General features: G+C 38.0%; 1 protein-coding gene across 1 annotated transcript in view; it reads right to left on the bottom strand.

Annotated features, from left to right (window-relative positions):
• The window catches only part of Pros1 (protein S), a 68768-nt gene that overhangs the window by 19146 nt on the left and 29816 nt on the right, over nt 1-19806 (bottom strand). The window contains exons 4-10 of the mRNA XM_075951256.1: nt 14704-14790; nt 13411-13533; nt 13183-13314; nt 10314-10439; nt 6110-6231; nt 3751-3866; nt 8-197 (exon numbers count right to left, since the gene is read on the bottom strand). Of these exons, the coding sequence (XP_075807371.1) occupies nt 8-197; nt 3751-3866; nt 6110-6231; nt 10314-10439; nt 13183-13314; nt 13411-13533; nt 14704-14790 (896 nt within the window). The remainder of the gene's footprint in view (nt 1-7; nt 198-3750; nt 3867-6109; nt 6232-10313; nt 10440-13182; nt 13315-13410; nt 13534-14703; nt 14791-19806) is intronic.

Below are 19806 nucleotides of genomic sequence, written 5' to 3'. Positions count from 1 at the left end.
AACATACCGCATTCCATAAACCATCGTTGATAGCAATGCCTCCAGTTGTGATTTGGGTTGAAAATGCATTCTTAAACTGAACTTCAATCTTTCCATCACGAAGTGCGATCAGGAGCCAATCTGAGTGATTGAGAGACTCTGCATACAGTATGATGCCCTCTGAATCATATGTTCGAAAATCAAATTCAGCTGAAAATCTAAACAAAGAGATACTCTTCTTGTGAGGAATTTGGATGTTTCAATGTGTCCACCAACACACACACACCGCATATTGCCAAACACTAGTACACTGAAGGAGAAAACTTTCCCTGAGATTTAAAAAGAAGACTTTAAAAAAGGATTTAAAAGAGCAACATTAAATGGTCCTGGATTGTCTCTGGTTCCATGTATGTTTCAAAACCTGATTATCATAATTTCTTGATTATCCTTGGAGTCTCTTTTTCTCAATGTTTTTCATTTATGGTAGTGTTTTGAAGGCATCTTTTAGATACTAAAATTAATGTATGTATACAGATATTAGGTTCCCTGGGACCTTTTATATACTCTAAATGTTAGAATAAGGAATGTGTGCATGTGTGTGTGTGTGTGTGTGCACATGTTTACTGAATCCATGAGTGATTAGTAGACGATGTCACAATGACATACTTGGTTTATCTAGCAAAAGGCATAAGCTCCCTTTGATTTCACAAATGCCAGGAAATGATCACTCACAGCTCTCCACAAGATGGCTTTCAGATGGTTAAATATATAAGTAAACTTTTATGGAATCTCTAAAAAGAATCAGCATTAATTCAGGACAGGATGGTGATCATCAGGGGCTGACCAAAAATTTTGGAACCAAAGGCATATGCCCTGAGCACTTCACATCAAGTTCATATGGGACATGATTGGAGGGATATTTGCTTTTAGTCCATATAAGAACTAGGCTACTGTCGAGCAGTGTTGACACACACCTTTAATCCCAGCACTTAGGAGACAGCCAAGTGGATCTCTGTGAGTTTGAGGCCACTCTGTTCTACAAAGCAAGTTTAGGACAGCCAAGAACAGCTAAGGCTACACAAAGAAACCCTGTCTCAAAAAACAAAACAAAACTATGGTACTGTGTCACTTAAGCTCTCCATAGACAAAAATGTCCTGAATTCATCAGGAAGGGGCGGGGGGAACACACAGTAGTGCCAAAATGAAGCTGAGTAAGAGCTTAGCCAAAGTGTATTGAAATGTTTCACAGAAAAGAAAGGAAGGAATTAAAGGAGGGGAAAATGAAAAGAAAGAAAGTAAGAAAGAAAAAGATAAATGCTTTCCTGATACTGTAATTGCATAAATCATGAAGTAGGATGCATGAGATTTAAGCTTAACAAACATCTTCAAGCTAGTCATCGGGGAAGTACGCACTCTGATAATGCTTATTGTTATCAAGATTCTGGGTATATGTACAGTATAGCTAGTACAGGAAGGAAAATCTGATGGGTGTGGGGTGTTGACTGAGTGCCTACCCTTAGAATGTGTTAGTGAAAACCAGCATGAAGGTGCCCAAAGCATCAACTAATAAAACTGTTTTTAAAACAAACAGGAAAAAGGAAAAACAGTTGTATAAGTATTTATCATGTAAACTAAGCAAAAGAATCTGAGTTAGAGTCCAGACATCGGATTGTTGCTAAGAATACCATATATCTGTCGCATCACTGCAAAACAGTCACAAAGGCAGCATTGTGATGGGCACAGACCTTCCCCGAAGGAAACAAAGACAAAGAAGTAGGATAAATATTCCCGTATTTTGAATTTCCAAGTAAGTATTTGAGACAGATAAAACGTGGAGCGAACTGTGTTGAAAGGACAACTTGGTAATGGGAATGCACAGACCTGTTCATATCTTGAAAGAAAGAAAGAAAGAAAGAAAGAAAGAAAGAAAGAAAGAAAGAGAAAGAGAACCATTTCTCTTGGCACAAGGACTTGAGTCCTTCTTCACAATTGTCTGAGCATTTGGCTGATGTGAAGAATAAACTCTCTTGCCAAAAACTAAATCTGTGTTTGGTCATGATCTTCCAGGAGTTGATCCTATTATGGAGATAATTTCCTTCTCTTTGTAAAATAATACTAAACAGTATTTCAAAGAGTCATGTTCTGCATATGTTCTTTCTGGAATACATCATCACATCCTGACTCATTACATTGGGGACCAATTAATTATGTTTCAAAAGTACCGTAGAGTTGAAAAGAGACAGAATTTGTCAACATTTGGTAGGCCAAGGGAAGCAGGTGGTTATGGGAAACAGAGGTGAAGAGGTTTGCTTTAAGGAAATTATTTTAGAAATATTCATCAAGCTGTGCATTTAATATGGAATGTTTAAAAGATACTACACTTCTCCAAGTGTAAAGTAAATAAATCAATGAGGAAACTAAGGAATACTGGGGAAATTGGTTTGCTACATCTGATCCAGTGTTAGGTACCAAGTTAAAATGAGTTTACATAAAGAAATAAATAATGGGAAAGTAAATAAAGATATCTGGCAACACTTTTCTCCCTCATCCTCACTGTTGTTATAGCAAAGAACAGCTTAAGTCTCATCAGATGGAAACAGTATTTGTTCATAGATGTTTATGGCAAAACCAGATATTGAGAGAAATGCAATGTCCACGAAACATATGCACTTTAGTGAATCTTAGAATAACTTTCTGGGACTTTCATGATAAGACTTCTACACATTCGGTTGAATTGATTTGTGAATGATCTATGTTTAATTAAATTCTAAACATTCATGATGGAGGAAGGTCATTGGCTAATAAAGAAACTGCCTTGGCCCATTTGATAGGCCAGCCTTTAGGTGGGTGGCATAGACAGAACAGAATGCTGGGAGGAAGAGGAAGTGAGCTCAGACTCGATAGCTCTTCTCTCTGGGGCAGACGCGATGAAGCTCTGACCCAGCATGGACGTAGGCTAGAATCTTCCTGGTAAGCACACCTTGTGGTGCTACCCAGATTATTAGAAATGGGTTAAGAGGCTGAAACTAATGGGCCAGGCAGTGTTTAAAGAATACAATTTACAATTTGTGTGTTGTTATTTTGGGACATAAGCTAGCCAGGCGGCCGGGAGCCAGGTGGCAGGAATGCAGCTCGCAGCTCCTTCAACACATTCATGCTAATTTAATAGATTTTAAAAGTTAGCCTTTAAACTTAACTTTAAATAATTTTTCCTTCTCTTTATTACATCGAAATTATGATTTACTGCTTCTAGTTGCAGCATGTATGCAATGAGAAAAATGATCAGTGAGAATCATGAATGAGAAGCACAAACAGAAACATTTTCCCTAAAGTCAGTCTAACTACAGGGGCAAAAGCTGAGGTATTCAAATTGCCAAACTAAGTAACCGTTTCTTTAGAATACTAATTGAGCCATCTTGCTAATTTTCCTTATTAGTTTTCAATGTAATGACACTCCTTAGATACACTGACAATTTCACTTAGATTTTAGAGTGTGTAAAAAAAGGGTTAAATTTTCGTAAATAGCTTAGATCTACGTTGCCATTTCCCAGTATGTAACCACTGGGAAATGGAAAATGACAGGGAAAAGAAATCTTGCATTGGGAAAGTCAGCTGTGGTGAATTTGAAAAGGCTCTAGTATAAAAATTACATGTGTGAACTTCACCAAAATTGTAATATACATAAGTTATCAGGTTGATAACAAACCTACAGCTGCCTTCTCTTTTCTCCTGTTTAATCTGCAGGAATTCCCACTTACATTGGTTCCTCACCTGGTGACTTCTGGCAAACGAAATTTCAGATACAAGACAACTCCTGCAAACTGCTCAGCCAAGTATAATAATTCATAATTTTTATCAAGGTTCAAGGGAAGGCACACTGGAATGCCCTGGAAGAAAAAAAAATGCATGGATTATTGTCTAAAGTTTCTCTTCTCTCTTTAGTTCCCAAAATATCCTCTGAAACAACCTCACATCATAATGTTTTTGCAAACAATAATGAATATCTTCCATTTCCTTGCAAAACCCATTCATAAAGCCTCCAAAAGTATATCAGCATGGCTATAGATTATCTTTATTATTTCTTTCACATACCTCAGTGTTAAATACAGACTTTTACTTCAAGTTCCAAATAATATGTTGTCAACAAACAATGTCTTGCATTAATTATATCTGAAATTATTCATTTAGTTATTAAGAAAAGATATTGAAAGCAAAAATGTGCTATCTAGATACTCAAGAGAACACTGACATCTCAACAGGAAATAAACCTAAATTAGCATCTCATTCTCTGAGAAATTTACATAAAAATGATTCAACGTCATGTGATCTTTTATCAAGTATTTGTTCCTTAAAGCTGAACAGCAACATTAAAATACAAAGTTATCCAGAGATGAGATTTTTTGGGTACAGTGAAGGTCATGACCTTGATATGGATTCTGCAGTTATTAAATCGAGCTCCAAAAAACTTCATAAACAATACAAGGTGGATAGTAGTATTATTATTATAGTAGAATTACTACTGAAATAACAAGGGATTAAACTATAAAAGAAATTCTACTACATGGCCTTTCAATTGAGGAGCCCCAGAATTATTATCTATAGCCACTAACCTCCTGATCCTTCTTCATGTGGGTAATGTGACTTTTATTTTTTTTAAGCATATACTGATCTGTCTTGGTCGTGCGCATGTGCATGCGTGTGTGTGTGTGTGTGTGTGTGTGTGTGTGTGTGTGTGTGTGTATCTGTATGTGTGTGCACATGCAGTTTATACATATAAGTATAGTTGTACACAGTGAAATCATTATTTGGGAATTGTAAAATGTCTGCTGCATAATTATATATAATTTCACCTTTACATGTTTTAAAATGCAAGAACAGAAAGAATCACTAGGATGTATGCCTTAAGGGGAAAAATGAGGGAGGTGGGAGAGACAAATGTTGACTTATTTATTCAATAAAGGAAAAATTAAAACCATCCTATAGGTTGATTTCTTGGGTCAACTATGCATTAAGTTTGAGTGTTGACAAGCATGTTTCAGACAAACTGATGAACATAATTGGTCTCTGAATTATGATACATTTAAAGTTACTAAATCTTCTTGTGACAAATTTGTTTCCACTGGGAAGTTTATGAACACTTATAAGCACAAACAGGAAGTGGACAATCTTGTCAGAATGTAATACAGGACTTCAGAAAATGTTGCCACTAAAATTTTTATGTAATATTCTTTTAGTGGTATTAGAGGACATTGGAGATAGATGCCTTCTTCATGATCAACCAAACCCTTGTGAAACCAAAGACTAGAACTGCCAGGCTTTAATTAGTGGTCAGAGAAATGAGATCTGAGTTCTCTGTCTGAGACTGGGAGGAGACAGGCCACAGGGAATTGCAGAGGGGTCATTACTTGGTAGCTATCTAAACCTGGTTCCAGGATCCCAACACTTTATAACACCCTTGTTGGAGGCTCTCTGATAAAGGGCAAAAGCATAACCATTGCCCTGTCAAGTGAGAATCATCTGGGCAGAAAAATGGCACTCAGGAAATATGTCTGTTCTGGAGATGTTAGAAGAAGAAAAAGAAGAAAGAGGAGAAGGAGAAGGAGGAGAAGGAGGAGGAAGAAGAGAAAAAGAAAGAAGAAGAAGAAGAAGAAGAAGAAGAAGAAGAAGAAGAAGAAGAAGAAGAAGAAGCAGAAGAAGAAGCAGAAGAAGAAGCAGAAGAAGAAGCAGAAGAAGCAGAAGAAGCAGAAGAAGCAGAAGAAGAGGAAGAGGAAGAGGAAGAGGAAGAAGACGACTAAATGCATATGTGCATAACAGTATTCTACAGTAAACTCACCTATTTCCACATTGTGTTCTGTTTCAACTTAATTTTTTAAGTGACTATTAACACTTTTCACTGAAGCACCAGGGGGTACATGAGTATTTCATTTAAGAAAAGAGGTAAGTTTTTTTTGTTTGTTCATTTAGTTTTTGCTTTCTTTTCATTTCTCTGTGTATCTCTGGCTGTTCTGGAACTCACTCTGTAGACCAGGCTAGCCTCAGAGATCCTCCTGCCTCTGCTTCCCAGGTGCCGGGATTAAACACATGTTACACCAGTCCAGCCTGGTAAGAAGTTTGAATTTAAAAGGTTTACCTCACAGCTCTTCTGATCTTGGGCAAGTCTGAATCCTTTCTTCCCATCACAGTAACAAGAGTAGCCACCAGGGTAGTTGACACACAGTTGTGCACACATGTTCTCAGAGCATTCATCCACATCTGAGGTGAAAACAGAAGAACCCTTCATAGCTTCTCAATGACCAATCCAATAGGCACAGGAGTCAGAAAATGCTACAACAACATAGCTAAACACTCGACCTAGAAATTTAGGAGTTCTAGTGGCAATTTTTATGTATATGTTCCAACCAATTTTTATAATTTTCAATAATTAATAATAGCATAGTAATTGTGCTAATTTTATGATTTCCAACTTAAAGAAGAAAAATATTTAGGGTCCCCACTGTCATTTCTGATTATAAAAAAATTCCATTCAAATTGCCTTCCAATTCTTTGATCTGAAAGTAACGGAAAAGGAGAGAAGGGAAGAAATTAGAGGGGAAGGAGGACAAAGATGAAGACAAGGAGAAGGGGAGACTGAAAGGGAGGGGACAGCTGACTTTAACTGACTGAAAGTTCATGCAGTGGATAAATGACAACACCAAAAAGTTGACTTTTTATAATAGTGCAATAATTAATACTGGTCATATTCTCTTTTCTGTAGTCAAAGATAGTTTATTCTGAAACTGAATAGGAGTAATACTGTCTCAGGAACACAGATTTATGTTACCATGAATTCCAGTTTCCAACATGGAAGCAATTCTATAAAACTTTTATATGACAAAGAAATTCATGAAACAAGGTACTTGTTAAATACACTGGTAAAAGCATTAAGTAGATAAAGCAAAGTAGAGAGATCTCAGTTACAGCCATCAAATGGTACCTGATAACTCAGCCTTTTTAAAATATTTATTTATTTATGTATATGAGTGTTCTAATTGCATGCATGCCTGTGTGATAAAAGAGTACAACAGACCCCATTATTGATGGCTGTGGGGCACTGTGTGGTTGCTGGGAATTGAACTTAGTTCCTCTAGAAGAGCAACCAGTGAGCAATCACTGAGCCATCTCTCCAGGACAAACCTTTTATTGTTTTGTTTTGTTTTGAAGACAGTGTTTCTCTGTTTCGCTCCTGGAACTCACTCTCTAGACCAGGCTAACCTCGAACTCCAGAGATTCACCTGCCTCTCCCTCCCTAGTGCTGATATTAAAGGTGTCCTCCACAACCTGCCTTTTGTTTGTTGCAAACTATGGCTTTGTTAAGTTCATAAATTCCAAAAAGTCTTTGTTTGTTAGGGACAGGATGCTTAGTCTTACAGTTTGTTGCAGAGGTGGGCAAGAAGTGGCTACTCAGAGGACTAAGATAGCCCGAGATAAATGTCATTAGGCTCTGGGCCGGCAACAATGAGAACGCTTCATAGTCTGCAGTTTTAACCAATCTATCAGCCTTTACAGCTTCAGCTTCTTTGTAGTAATTCAGGTCCACACAATCATCTACCACACCTATCTAGGCAGCATTGTCTACCCATTCATTTGCTATCTGCTCCTGCTCGTGACCTTCACTACTGTCCTCCACTTTCAGTGTCCTTCCATCAGATCAATGCGTGACCTTATATGCTTCTTTCCTCCTCCCTGTCGATTGTGATTCCTTAGGCAACCTTTCCCATGCTCGTGTCTCCTCATCACTGAGATGTTTTCAACAAGATAGCTACCTCTACTTCTGCCAAAGAAGTCCTTCATCTCCCAACACATTAATGTCTTTTGGTTTACATTTTAGAGTCCCTGTATTTTCCTCGCTTACCAATTCATAATGAATATCATAACACATGTTAGTATCTGTGTTGATTTTATCATGTGTCCCCAGTTGAAATTTCTGAGTAAATAGAGTGCCCATTGGACTCATTATCTTTTCCCACTATAGAGTATGTCCATAAATAATACTGAATAGTGAATATCTGTCCTGATCATGATGGGTAATATTAAGAAGTTATAGATTTTAAGTTTAATGACATATATTAATGTTATTTTTTTTCAAACCTTATTGTGCTATTCCATAATTTGAAGCCTTTTAACTGATCTGCACCCAACTTTCCACATTGTACTAGCATGCCTAAGCTAAAGATTGTTTCAGGGCTACAGAAAGTCCTTGACATCTCACTGAATGCACCCTATTATAAATTCATGAAGTTCTTATTAATACAACCATGTAATATATGCTCTTTTAAAGACTTTAGAATGCATTTCCAGAGTTGGTGATACTTCAAATGCATTAAAATTGTATGATATAGGATTAAAATAAGATATATATGGACTCATATATAAGACATTTAAAAATCTGTCCTTTAGCCGATGAAACTGCAATCTAGATGAAGAAAATGGCTAACAATGATGAGAGCAGATAATGATAACACAGGCTGGTCACGCAGTGTTGGAACAAGGACTTTCAATCTTATCATTGGCCAGAGGTTGGAAGGCTTTGCCATTGCTGGAGGCCACAAATGCCAGGGTGTTTGGGAGCTTTCGTTTCCATCTGTTTTGCTGTTGTTGTTATCTTGCCTCTTCTTTTACACAGCTACCTAGAAGCTACCTCTGAGGATGTAACCAAAGCACCAGTCCAGACACCTGGACTAGACAGATATCTAGACAGATACTGAAGGCAGGGGGCTGGACAGACAGCTCACCTCCCATTTCTCAACAGTTTCTGCCATGAGAGGTACACTAAGCCCCCAAATGAGCAGCTCAATTGTACCCCATTTCCGAGGCAGTGGCTACCCCGCAGAAGCTCTGCTAGTTTGCATCCCTTAGAAACTGAGCTGTGAATCTTTCTAAAACGTAACTTCCCTGTGGTCCATGAGATTCAGCCTTGGAGTTAACAAGACAAGACCCTGACCAACAGAAGTTCTGTGACTACAATAAGGCCCCGACCTCTGTGTTCCTTGAACTTAGGAAGCTTCTGTTTTAATCAAGGACTCTGCTTGTCTCTGTTTCAATGAATCTGAGAATTCATAACTTTCCTAATAATAGCAATGGGGATAATGGAAAGTAGAAATAGGTGATTGTGGGAATAGGGTGACGTCAAACATTTCAACATCATACTATAAATAATTAGAAAAAAAGTCTATTAGAAAATGACCATCCACTTACATAGATTCAAAGACAGAAAGGTTTATTTTAATAGCAGGGGTTATCTGTAATAAGGAAACCATTAAGAGAAAGCTGCTGTTATCTGCTTAGCAGTTTCTACTTGAGGTGATGACAAAGTTTTGAAAACAGACAACTGGGATGTGAAGGCTGCAGAGCTGTGTCTCTGAGCTTTTGCTTAAAAATGGTTACAAATACAGAGCATGCTCCATTATTGATGTTATTAGTTTTTGGCATGATGCTAATTCAGCTGGAAATTTTGAAATATTTAAAGAAATATATGAGATAATTCATATATGATAATCTGAAATCTAAGACAAAATAGACATAATGCATTTAAGCTTGCCAAGGCATCCAACCTGACACCATGCATTTTTATGGGGTTTTGGCATCTTAAATTAGTAATCCTCAGCTTTCTAGAGCTCCAGAGACCTTGTTTTCCTTTTATTCTTGACTTTATTTTGTATGCATGTGTGCCTGCATGCATATATGTGCAGCATGTATATGCAGGTGTCAGAGGAGGCCAGAAGAGGATGCCAGATCCCCTAGAACTGGAGTGACACGTGATTGTGAGCCAAATGAGATGGCCTCTGGGAACTGAATCCAGATCCTCTGCAAGAGCTGCAAAGTGCTCCTAACTATGGAGCCATCTCTCCAATACCAAATTCCTATTTTAAAGTCACATACATGTACAGAAAGTTACTGGAATAAATATTTGGAATGAAACCTAAGGTTAATAGGCAGGCTCATGGTTTCAGTCCCACAATTAAAGCATGTGTTATTTTTCTTTGTCTATATAAATTTTTCCTTTCAAATTAAAAAGCTTCAATGTTACCTACAGGCTATTAAAATGTGTTAATTTTGCCATAATAACAAAGGGAGTCTCTAGTTTTTATAAAATTTAATGGGTTAAATGGCATGAATGATACATAAACCCAAAGATCATGGGTCTTACTTGATACTTCTATTCCATAAGGAAGTCAACAATCACCAAATCAACCAAGCTACACCACAGATTAGCAGAAGAGATGCTTTTTCTAATATTAAGGCAGGGTTCCAACCCACCCTCCCTACCATAAGCAGGGATACCATCATCATGTTACCTTTACAAGACTTTGATGAGGGATCATATCTGTAGCCCTCAGGACATTCACATTCAAAGTCTCCTGGGATGTTCTTGCACACAGCTGTGCCGCAAACACTCGGCTTCAGAGAGCACTCATCCAGATCTACAAATAAAATCAATGTGTTAAACACTCAGCTTCAGAGAGCACTCGTCCACATCTACAAATAAAATCAATACGGTAAAATTTTCCCAACAGTAAAGAAACACTTGGAACAGCAAAATAGTAAATCTATCACCATGCTTTAGTTCCCTAGAAATGATTTTTATAGGAATTCATGGGAAATTGCACTAATGTTCCTTTTTAAGTATGTAAGAAAAAGAAAAGGATTTAGTCATTTTCTTATCTACTGGGGAGAAGTCTAAAAACACGTGAAAGAAGAGGCCAACTATGTTCTTAACATATTTATTTCTAATTTTTTTTCTAAATGTGTTTCTAAATTATTATTTCTGAAACTGGTTGTAAATGTAGATTCACTTAACTCCTTATTACAATTATTCAACAAGTGCAAACTCATTTGCTTTATATCTTTATTTGGAAGTAGACAAATATCTAGTATTTTTACCCATCTTGCCCACAGTAATCAAGAGTGATTTACATTTAAGGTGGGACTGATTAAAGTCTAAAAGTTTTTCAAACACTGCAACTATTCTAGTGTCTTTTAGTATTAGGTTAATACTGTAGAAATTTCAGATGTATTTGTTGCACTATGTAGTGTAGAGGGAAGCAAAAGATGGGTCGCAAGGAGGTGGTGGGTGGCACTTTCAGGCAAACAGAAACAGTGAGATACAGTTCTGCACAGATGCAATTATTGCTCAGCTTCTTCATGTAGGTGAAGGAGAAAGACAAATGCATTTCCAACGTTGAAAAATGGCAGTTTATCTGGGGAGATGAATAGATGAAGACATTGCTCTGTTTCAAATAACTTGTTCCCAAATAATGGATTTAATCCCTATGGTAAGGGAATGTTTCTTCATCCTAAATGAGTTAATGCCAGTGTTTTAAGGGTAAAATTATACAAGAAATATGCAAATATTACTAGTGAGGAAAAACACAAATACTTGAAATCTATAATATTCCTTATAACATAATATGAATCCTTAGTTTATTGAAAAAAGTATTAAAAAGCTTTTTAAAAGTCCACACTTTTAGAAGAAAATAAAAACACATTTCTTAAATTACTTGGCTTTAGGCATATTTGTAGGGAAATACATAGATACTTTGAATTTACATACAGCACTTTGGCATGGTGATTCTGTCTCCACTCTAATGCCTGAAGAGGCTTTAGACTTTCATATCTGGTCAGTAACTGCTAACCTGAGTCCATGTATGTCCACACCAGGCTAAGGTCCTACTGTAATAGCTTTCTACATATTTTTCTGTACGTTCTAAGCTCTGCTGTATACCACAGATGAATTATTATGCAAAGAAAGAATGGAAGACACACATTCTGGTCTTCAGAAACATTCTGTTGGTTGTTGGGGGCACTGAGAAATGCACCCAGAGCTTCCACATGCTGAGCAAGCACTTCAACACTGAACTATATTTTTAAAATATATATATATATATATATATATATATATATATAAAATCATACAGGCATGTATTAATTCAATGTGGATATGAAAAAATTCACAAAATTGGGAACAGAATAGATTATTCAAGTATTTAATTGTTAAAGTAGGAATGGGTACTACCTATTTATATATGCTGAATTATAACATCCTATAACTGCTCTTCTAATGAGGTGCCTACTCTAATAGCCAAACTCAACATTTGAATAGACAGATAAGGAAGATATACAGTCATAAATTGGATAATAGCTTGGGAGAGACTGTTAATGCATTTCATTTCTGCTTCATTCCACGAGATCTGAATTACATTGTATTGAACTACACAATGCTGACTACTACCAAGCAGACAGAAAATTCCTTAAATTTGAATTCAGACTGGGGATTTTCTAAGATAGAAGCAAAGGCTTACACAAGAAAACTTCACATTTAACCTACTGAATTTTTAACCTCTTAGGAAAAGGCACAAAATCCTTTTTAAAGGGTTTCTGCTTTGTGGCAAGAATTTGCCACAGGCTCAGAAGTCTGACTTTAACTATCCATTCACCTAGCAGGGATACTTATAGGTATCTTATAGCAATCCACGCAGTCCAATGAAGCAGTGTGTGCAAGGAGAATAAGGGAAAACATTAAAAGACAAAGATTCATGGAGAAAGTCAAAGGAAATACAGCAACAAATATATAAAAGGCTAACCTGACAGATTATTTACATCCTTAGGAAACTATACTTAAGACCAGGGTGCAATAGTCAGTGTGTGAAGAGAATGAAAAGCAGAGATTCTTCACCTTTCTCAAAGCCGGCATCGGAAATGGGGTGCAAAATGAAGGGTTTGTTTTGGAAACCAGAAAGATATTTCTGAAGAGCGAAGATAAATATAAGAGTGACGGTGTTAAGATTTGCAGATTTTCCTTGCGTAGCTGCTGTTCACCTTAGGGAACAATAGGATGGTAGCTGATTCTGAAAACAGGACAGATGTTTTTGTAACATGCCTAGCGCGGAAGCCTGTCTTTCCAATGAAGTGCTCTAATCACCCCTATTCATCACTAAACAAATTCTTGAAATATGCAATTGTACACGTAAACACACAGGAAGAAATTAAAATACACTTGCTTGCTATTGGTAGTTTAAACTAAAATGGAGTCCAAGACATAGTAGCACATTTATAATAAGTACTTTCTGACCAGAGTGTTTTCCAGAAGTTTCTCAAGAAAATTCCTCTACCTGAGCTATGACTTCTAACAGTGAATGTATTTTTATTCTACGTCTGTGTTCTTACCTTTGCAGTCTTTTTTATTAGAAAGAATTGCAAAGCCACTTCTGCAAGAGCAGTGGTAACTTCCAGGAGTGTTTTCGCAAATCTGGCTACAGCCTCCATTTATGTTTAAGGGATCTTTACATTCATTTACATCTACAGTGGAAAAACAAAGTATTTTTAATGAAATACCACCTTCAAATACTCAGTCATGCAGTCAACCCGGAAAAGCCCAGGGTTTTTCATACATACCAAACTGACACTTGTCCCCCTGCCATCCTGGTTTACAGATGCACGTGAAAGCTGCCTGGCCGTCTTTGCAGCTCAGAAACCCGTCTTCGTTGCATGGCAAGGGATCACATTGGTCTGGGATGGCTGAAGGAGACAGACCTCCACTTAATTTTGACCTCAGGCAAGAAAAGAAAATAGCAGAAATGGAAAAGTACAATTGCATTCCCAGAACCAATAAGACTACGATGCATTCTTTCAAACAATACTGCCTTGGGATGTAGTTCAGTTGGTAGAGTGATTGATTATCTAGCCTTCACAAAGCCCTGCATTTGATCCCCTGCACTGCATACACCTGATAGGGTGGCTCACGTCTGTAATCCAGGGCTCAGAAAATGAAGAAAGGGTGGTCAAGGTCATCTTTGCCTAATAGTCAGTTCAAGGTCAGCCAGTGCTACGTAAGACACTAACTGGAAAAAAAAAAAGAAGAAGAGAAGAAAAAGTGAGGCGGGCCTCACTCTGGAGTCCTGGCTGTCTTGGAACTCACTTGAACTCACAGAAACGTCTGGCTCCCACATGCTAGAATTAATGGCAGGCACCACCAAGACTGGCAAATACTTCTCCTGACTTGAGTCTATTCCATGAGGAGGACAGACCAAGCAAACTATTCTCTGTGAGACAACAATACAGTTTGGCAATTCCAACTTGGATTATGTCGGAGCTTTTAAAAGGGACCTTCCTGCCTGAAATAAGAAGAAGTCCTATTAAAATCTATGAAGTAATGGTTTTCAAACACTGGAGAATGAGTTTCAGGAAAATGTGGTGCCTAAATGAAAGGTAATGAGCACAACAATCATGTGGTGGTCACCGTGGGCCCTGTATAGACTTCAGAGAATAAAGGCTGGTTTGATACACGTATTTTCATATTTATATCATTGATGCCCAAATGATAAAAAACAAGCATGGCTCTCTTCTGACAATTAATAAACTGTAACATTTCGTCAGACTGTGCATACACAACTCTAACCAAAATAAAGATGCTGAAGTTACATTTCTGAAAGCATTAACCTGAAGCCTACCATCTCTGACCACTCCTCAACTGAAATGTTAGGGGGAAAATTCATTTTATGCAAAACAGATGCATTTACAACTGAAAAAATATGCTCCTATGTGCAGTTCAAAAAGTACATCACTCTTTGGCATAGCCTCCTTCAAGGGTTCACTTATTTAATTTAAAGATGAGTTTACATAGACACAGCGTATTTTACTTCCCAAGTCTTCCATGTTGTTTTATTTTGTTTGTAAATAGTAGTTTACCATTGACGCAGCTCCTGAGATCAGGGTAAGCATTAGTTGACTGCCGCGCAGCACTGAAGGCGCCAGCGCGGAAGGTGCCCAGGCAAGCTGTGAGAAAGAAAAGATACAACAGTGTTACCGCAGCTTTGATCCGAACTTCCAGTAGAAACCGTCCTAAAGCCGGGGTATTTCTGTTCTGATGGCATCACAGGAATTAGTACTCAATGTGCCACCCTAAAATTTCCATCTCCCCCTTTTTTGGGTCAAAGTTCAATAGAACTCAGTTAAGCTGAAGACGCTTATGAAGTCTGCGTAGCGCGGCATTCTTTAACAGGCATTGTTAACAAGATGACCAAAGCAAGATGCACTGTCTTTTTATCGTTGATGCTTCAACAGCATGTTTTCCTCTTCTTTTGAGTAACAGTATTTTATCTAAAATACATAATTGGATTGACAGAAGTAAACAAAACATATTCACCATATTATCGAAGTGACATTGATAAGATGAGGAGCATATGTATATGTATTTTAAAGATATTTATTTAATATGTGTGTGCATGCACATATGTATGCACACTACGCCATGGAGAGCAGAGGACAACTTTTTGGGAGTCAGTACTCTCTTCCTTGTTTTTGAAGATCTCTTGTTATTTCTGTCACTGTACTCACTCCTGAGCAGCTAGCCACTTCCCCCATCTCAGCCTCCCCTCTCCCCGCCGAGTGCTGGGATTGCTGCACATCCGGCGTTTTTTTTACATGGGTTCTGGGCATTGCACTCAGGTCATCTTTGTCTGCCCATCTGTGGACAAAAGAGAGAGATTTTTCCGATTGGAGAACCCCAGTTAGATGACAGGTGACGAGGTGACAATAACCGACAATCGCCTGGAATGTTCTTCATTTATTCTCTCCTCTTGAGGTAAGGGATTACCTATTCAGGCTGAATCAAAAGATTTTTTTCCTCATCTTGTATGATGGTATTTTTCTGTTGCACATACTTTTAGGGCTACTCATCAAAACACTCTGGTGCAATTGAATAACTTAGTTCTCGACCATTTTTTCAACAACATCTGAAACTTATTTTTTATTAGCATTGATATAATCTGCTACCCGCTGATTCATTTTTTCACTATGGAAACAACCCATCTCAAAATCTGTCTCATTTGTATCACGGTTTATTTCAGTTCAGTTTTGTGATATAGGATACTGAACATCTACACCAGTTTGGCTCTCAGGAAAAACTGAGAATAAAGTCTACTTATCAACATTTTCACCTTTTACTTTTATTTAAACGATTCTGTTTGACATGTTCACCTTGTAGTACTCTGAGATTCAAACTTTTCATGGCATAGTTTGTCTTTAAAACCCCATTGCAGCCAGTTCTAATTCAGTTTTGCTAAAACACAGTTGTTCTAAGTTGTCTTATTTAAATACATTTTTATTAATTTTTTTAAGAATTTCATATATTTTGAGTATGTTCTCCTCAAATCCACTGTAAGTTCATCCACGATCCACCCCATCTCTCTGTCTCATCAATGTCAAGTCCTAGTTTTCTGTCTGTAAGCGCCCCATGAGATTGGCCTCTTCTATGTTAGCATGTCTATTGATACCTTATTTTTTCAGGTCTATTTATACCTTATTTCTTATAGCTAAGGTATAATGTATGAAATTTCTCTAACTTCCATCGATTCTACCCATAAATTCCATGCCGTAGGGCCAGAGTCTCCTTCTCCTAGATGCCATCAACTGCCCATAGCGTCTCAGCTAGTGAGGTTAACAAACCTGTCCGACTCCATTTAGAATGCTGACTGACTTGGTCTTGTGCAGGTATCCACAGCTGCTGTGAGCACAGGAGAGCCTCTGTCCTGTCATGTGCCAACGACACTGCTTTGGTCCAGTACTGCCCTACCTCTGACTCTAGCCATCTCCTCATCCCCTCTTTGGGCATGGACCTTGAATCTCAGAGAAGAGATATGATTAAAAAAAAATCCTGTTTGTGCCTGGGTCTCCACTGACACTTATTCTCTGCATTTTGAGCAGTTGTGTTTCTTCATAACTCGCCATTCAGTACATAAAGACACCTCTCAGACAGCTCTAAGTCTGAGAGCTCCAGGAAACGATGGGTCCAGACATGAATTTTAGGGCAGTTTGATACTACGTCCATTTAGCAAAATAACAGTAGGGACTATCAGTGCCCCAACCATGGCTCCCTAACAGATCCTCAGTACCAGGCACTCTGACTCTCTGACAGAGACTTTCAGAAGTCACATAGGAATACCAGAGCATGACTGGACAAACTTTCAACTTGGAACCCTCCAGCAGGCAATGTTCACTTTTTTATCAGGTCCCTTGAGCACCACAGAGACTGCCGCCTTTGTATCTTTTTCCTGTTTGCACTTAGAGCAGCAGCTTTGTGGTTTCTAGCTTCTATCCTGCAGTCCGTGGCCTGCTTCAGTTTACTTTCTACACCTCAGACAGTTCTTTTTCTTTTCTTTTTTTTTTTTTTTTTGTTTTTGTTTTTGTTTTTTTTTTTGCTTTTATCTTTTTTTTTTTTAAATTTATTTATTTATTAAAGATTTCTGTCTCTTCCCCGCCACCGCCTCCCATTTCCCTCCCCCTCCCCCAATTAAAAACATATAGGCATCCTCCTGAATATTAACCTTCAGACAGTTCTTTTTCTGAAAGAAGCTTTTGCTTCTTCACATTTGTTGATTCAGCTGTGCCTTCCAGAACGTAGGTCTGCTAGGACTATTGAACATTTGGCTTCTATTTCATATCTGAAAACTAACCCTGTCCCAAAATTCACGCAGGTTTCTATAAGTCGTCTCCAGTGCAATTATTCAACAGCAATTCCAACTGCTTAGCCTTTCCTTCATGAGGTTTTGACAATGGCTGAGTGAATGAAATCTCTAACATCACTTGGAATGCCCAATACTAGCTCTCTGTCCTACGCACACTAACACATGAATCATGTGAATCTTTCAGCCCCGACTGATGTGAGGCACATCATTAGTGGGGCCATCTGGCCTTCCCTTATTTCACGTGACAGAGCATCTTTTGTTGGAAGGCCATTGGAATTTCTTAGTAACAGTTTCATTTTGACTTATGGCAGGTTCTCCACCCTGCAGTGACAAGGGACCCAGAGACACTGGCTTCATTTCACTCCCATTGTGCTGTCTTGATAGAATATATTTGCAGACTGGTTTCAAAGTTTTTGTCACTGTTCAGCTTCTATTTGTTGTGAGCTTTTCTTTTTCCTGAAGACACCAGGTTTTTGTACTATGCAGAAAGCTTTACAATAAAGCACAAATCTGTATTATGCTTTGAACAAGAATGGATGGATGTAATTGTGCCAAGAACACTCTTGTCCCTGGGGGAGTCACTGTTGTCACTAGGCAGTCGAGATACCGTCTGGATACTGAAATGTTAGATGGAAAGAAATTCTTCCCTGAGATGTTACAAGATGTGCCTTAGATAACTTTTCTTTTTTATTCATTTTTTAATTTTTAAGACTTATTTTTTAATTATGTGTATGCATCTATGTGGGGGAATGAGTGGGGTCATAGGTATCAGATTCGCCTAGAACCTAAACTGAACTCAAGTCCTTCATAAGAGCACTATCGTCTCTTAACCACTGAGCCATCTCTCCAGTCCTCTCTCTATTCCCCCAAGTACTACAGTTTGGCTTTGTTGTGATCCTCCTGCCTCAACCTTGTGAATGCTAAGGGATCCCAGGATACAACACCATCTTAATTTTCTAATTCTGAGAAGACAGAAGATACCAAAAGAACCTATTCATCTGCTGTAGCGGTTTGTGGATCCGGAAGATTCCCTTCACTATCGACCTTAAAAGAGAAGAACTGGTTGGATTTTGTTCCCATTCTACATTAGATATTCCTTTACCTGTACTTTCCTTCCTCACTCATTATCATTAGAAGCTTCCCAGTTAGCACATTTCTCTCTCTGAAAAGTTAAAAAATCTAAAAGTCAGTTTGCACTAAACAGAGTCAAGGAAAGTAAGTTTATAAAAGCTCCTTTCTCCTACCTTTAGATTAAGCTAAGAACCTTAATCTAAAATAAACAAAAAACATCTGGGATTAGCAGGGAAATCTACTGTCACATAAATCTGTGTTTTGGATTTGTAGCAAAGAAACTTGCGAATGTACAGACCAGAGCCTGATTGAATCAGCATGTATAATTAAGTCAATAGGAGTCAGTGTTTCTGGTTGCTGCAGGCAACTTCAAGGTCTTCCAGTGTTGCACAGAGACTAACACAATAATATTTGTATAATTCCTTAATATCACAAAATGGTTGACGCCATTCCTTTTGCTCCTGACTACAAGTCTAATAAAAGCAATGGCTTAAATGACTAGCAAACTAAAAAATAACCCATGATGTAGAAGAGATAAAATTCTTAAGGACTTTCATGTTATTAAGAGCTCCAAATTATTGTCATAAAAGAAATGACATATTATACTTCTTTGTGCAAATACTCAACAATTAGTTGCCTTGGCAGAATAACAAGCCATCCCTCAAATTACTAGCTTAAATAATAACTGTTTGAGATTAAATTTTCGAGTCAACTATCTGGGAAGCAATTGGATCACCTAACTAAAAATCTCTGTGGCATGTGGAATCAGTCGGAGTGTCTGATTAAAGTAAAAAGCCAATTTCAAGCTCATGATGTCTGGCACTCCACCTCTACCAGCATATAGAGTGATCACATGTCACGGTCTCTTCATGGCAGTGAGTTTCTTTAAGACCATAGTGGTCTTAAAGCTGACCTTATTCCATGGCAGCTAGCATCCAAGGAGAAATTAGGTGTTGCAAGACCCTTTAAGAGGTATTGTGCCACTGCAACCGTAAACTATGATGAAAGCAATTCCGGAATCCACACAAGGATGTGTGGATGGGGAAGATAGGATCTACCTGCTGATAAGGGAGTGGAATAATGGCACAGCAGAGTGCATGAGGAACAGCAGCTACTTCTGTGTCATCTTTGGAAAAAGCACTCTATCGAAGACAGATTGAAAGGCTCGTGTGAAGGCTCTCTGTGCTGCAGTTTCCCGTTATTCTTGTGAACTGCAAACATTTTCAAAGCCTGAATTTTGCTTTCATCAATTAAG

Source organism: Microtus pennsylvanicus, chromosome 1 (assembly GCF_037038515.1).
Source record: "Microtus pennsylvanicus isolate mMicPen1 chromosome 1, mMicPen1.hap1, whole genome shotgun sequence".
Taxonomy (NCBI): domain Eukaryota; kingdom Metazoa; phylum Chordata; class Mammalia; order Rodentia; family Cricetidae; genus Microtus; species Microtus pennsylvanicus.
This window is presented reverse-complemented; position numbering and strand designations above follow the sequence as displayed.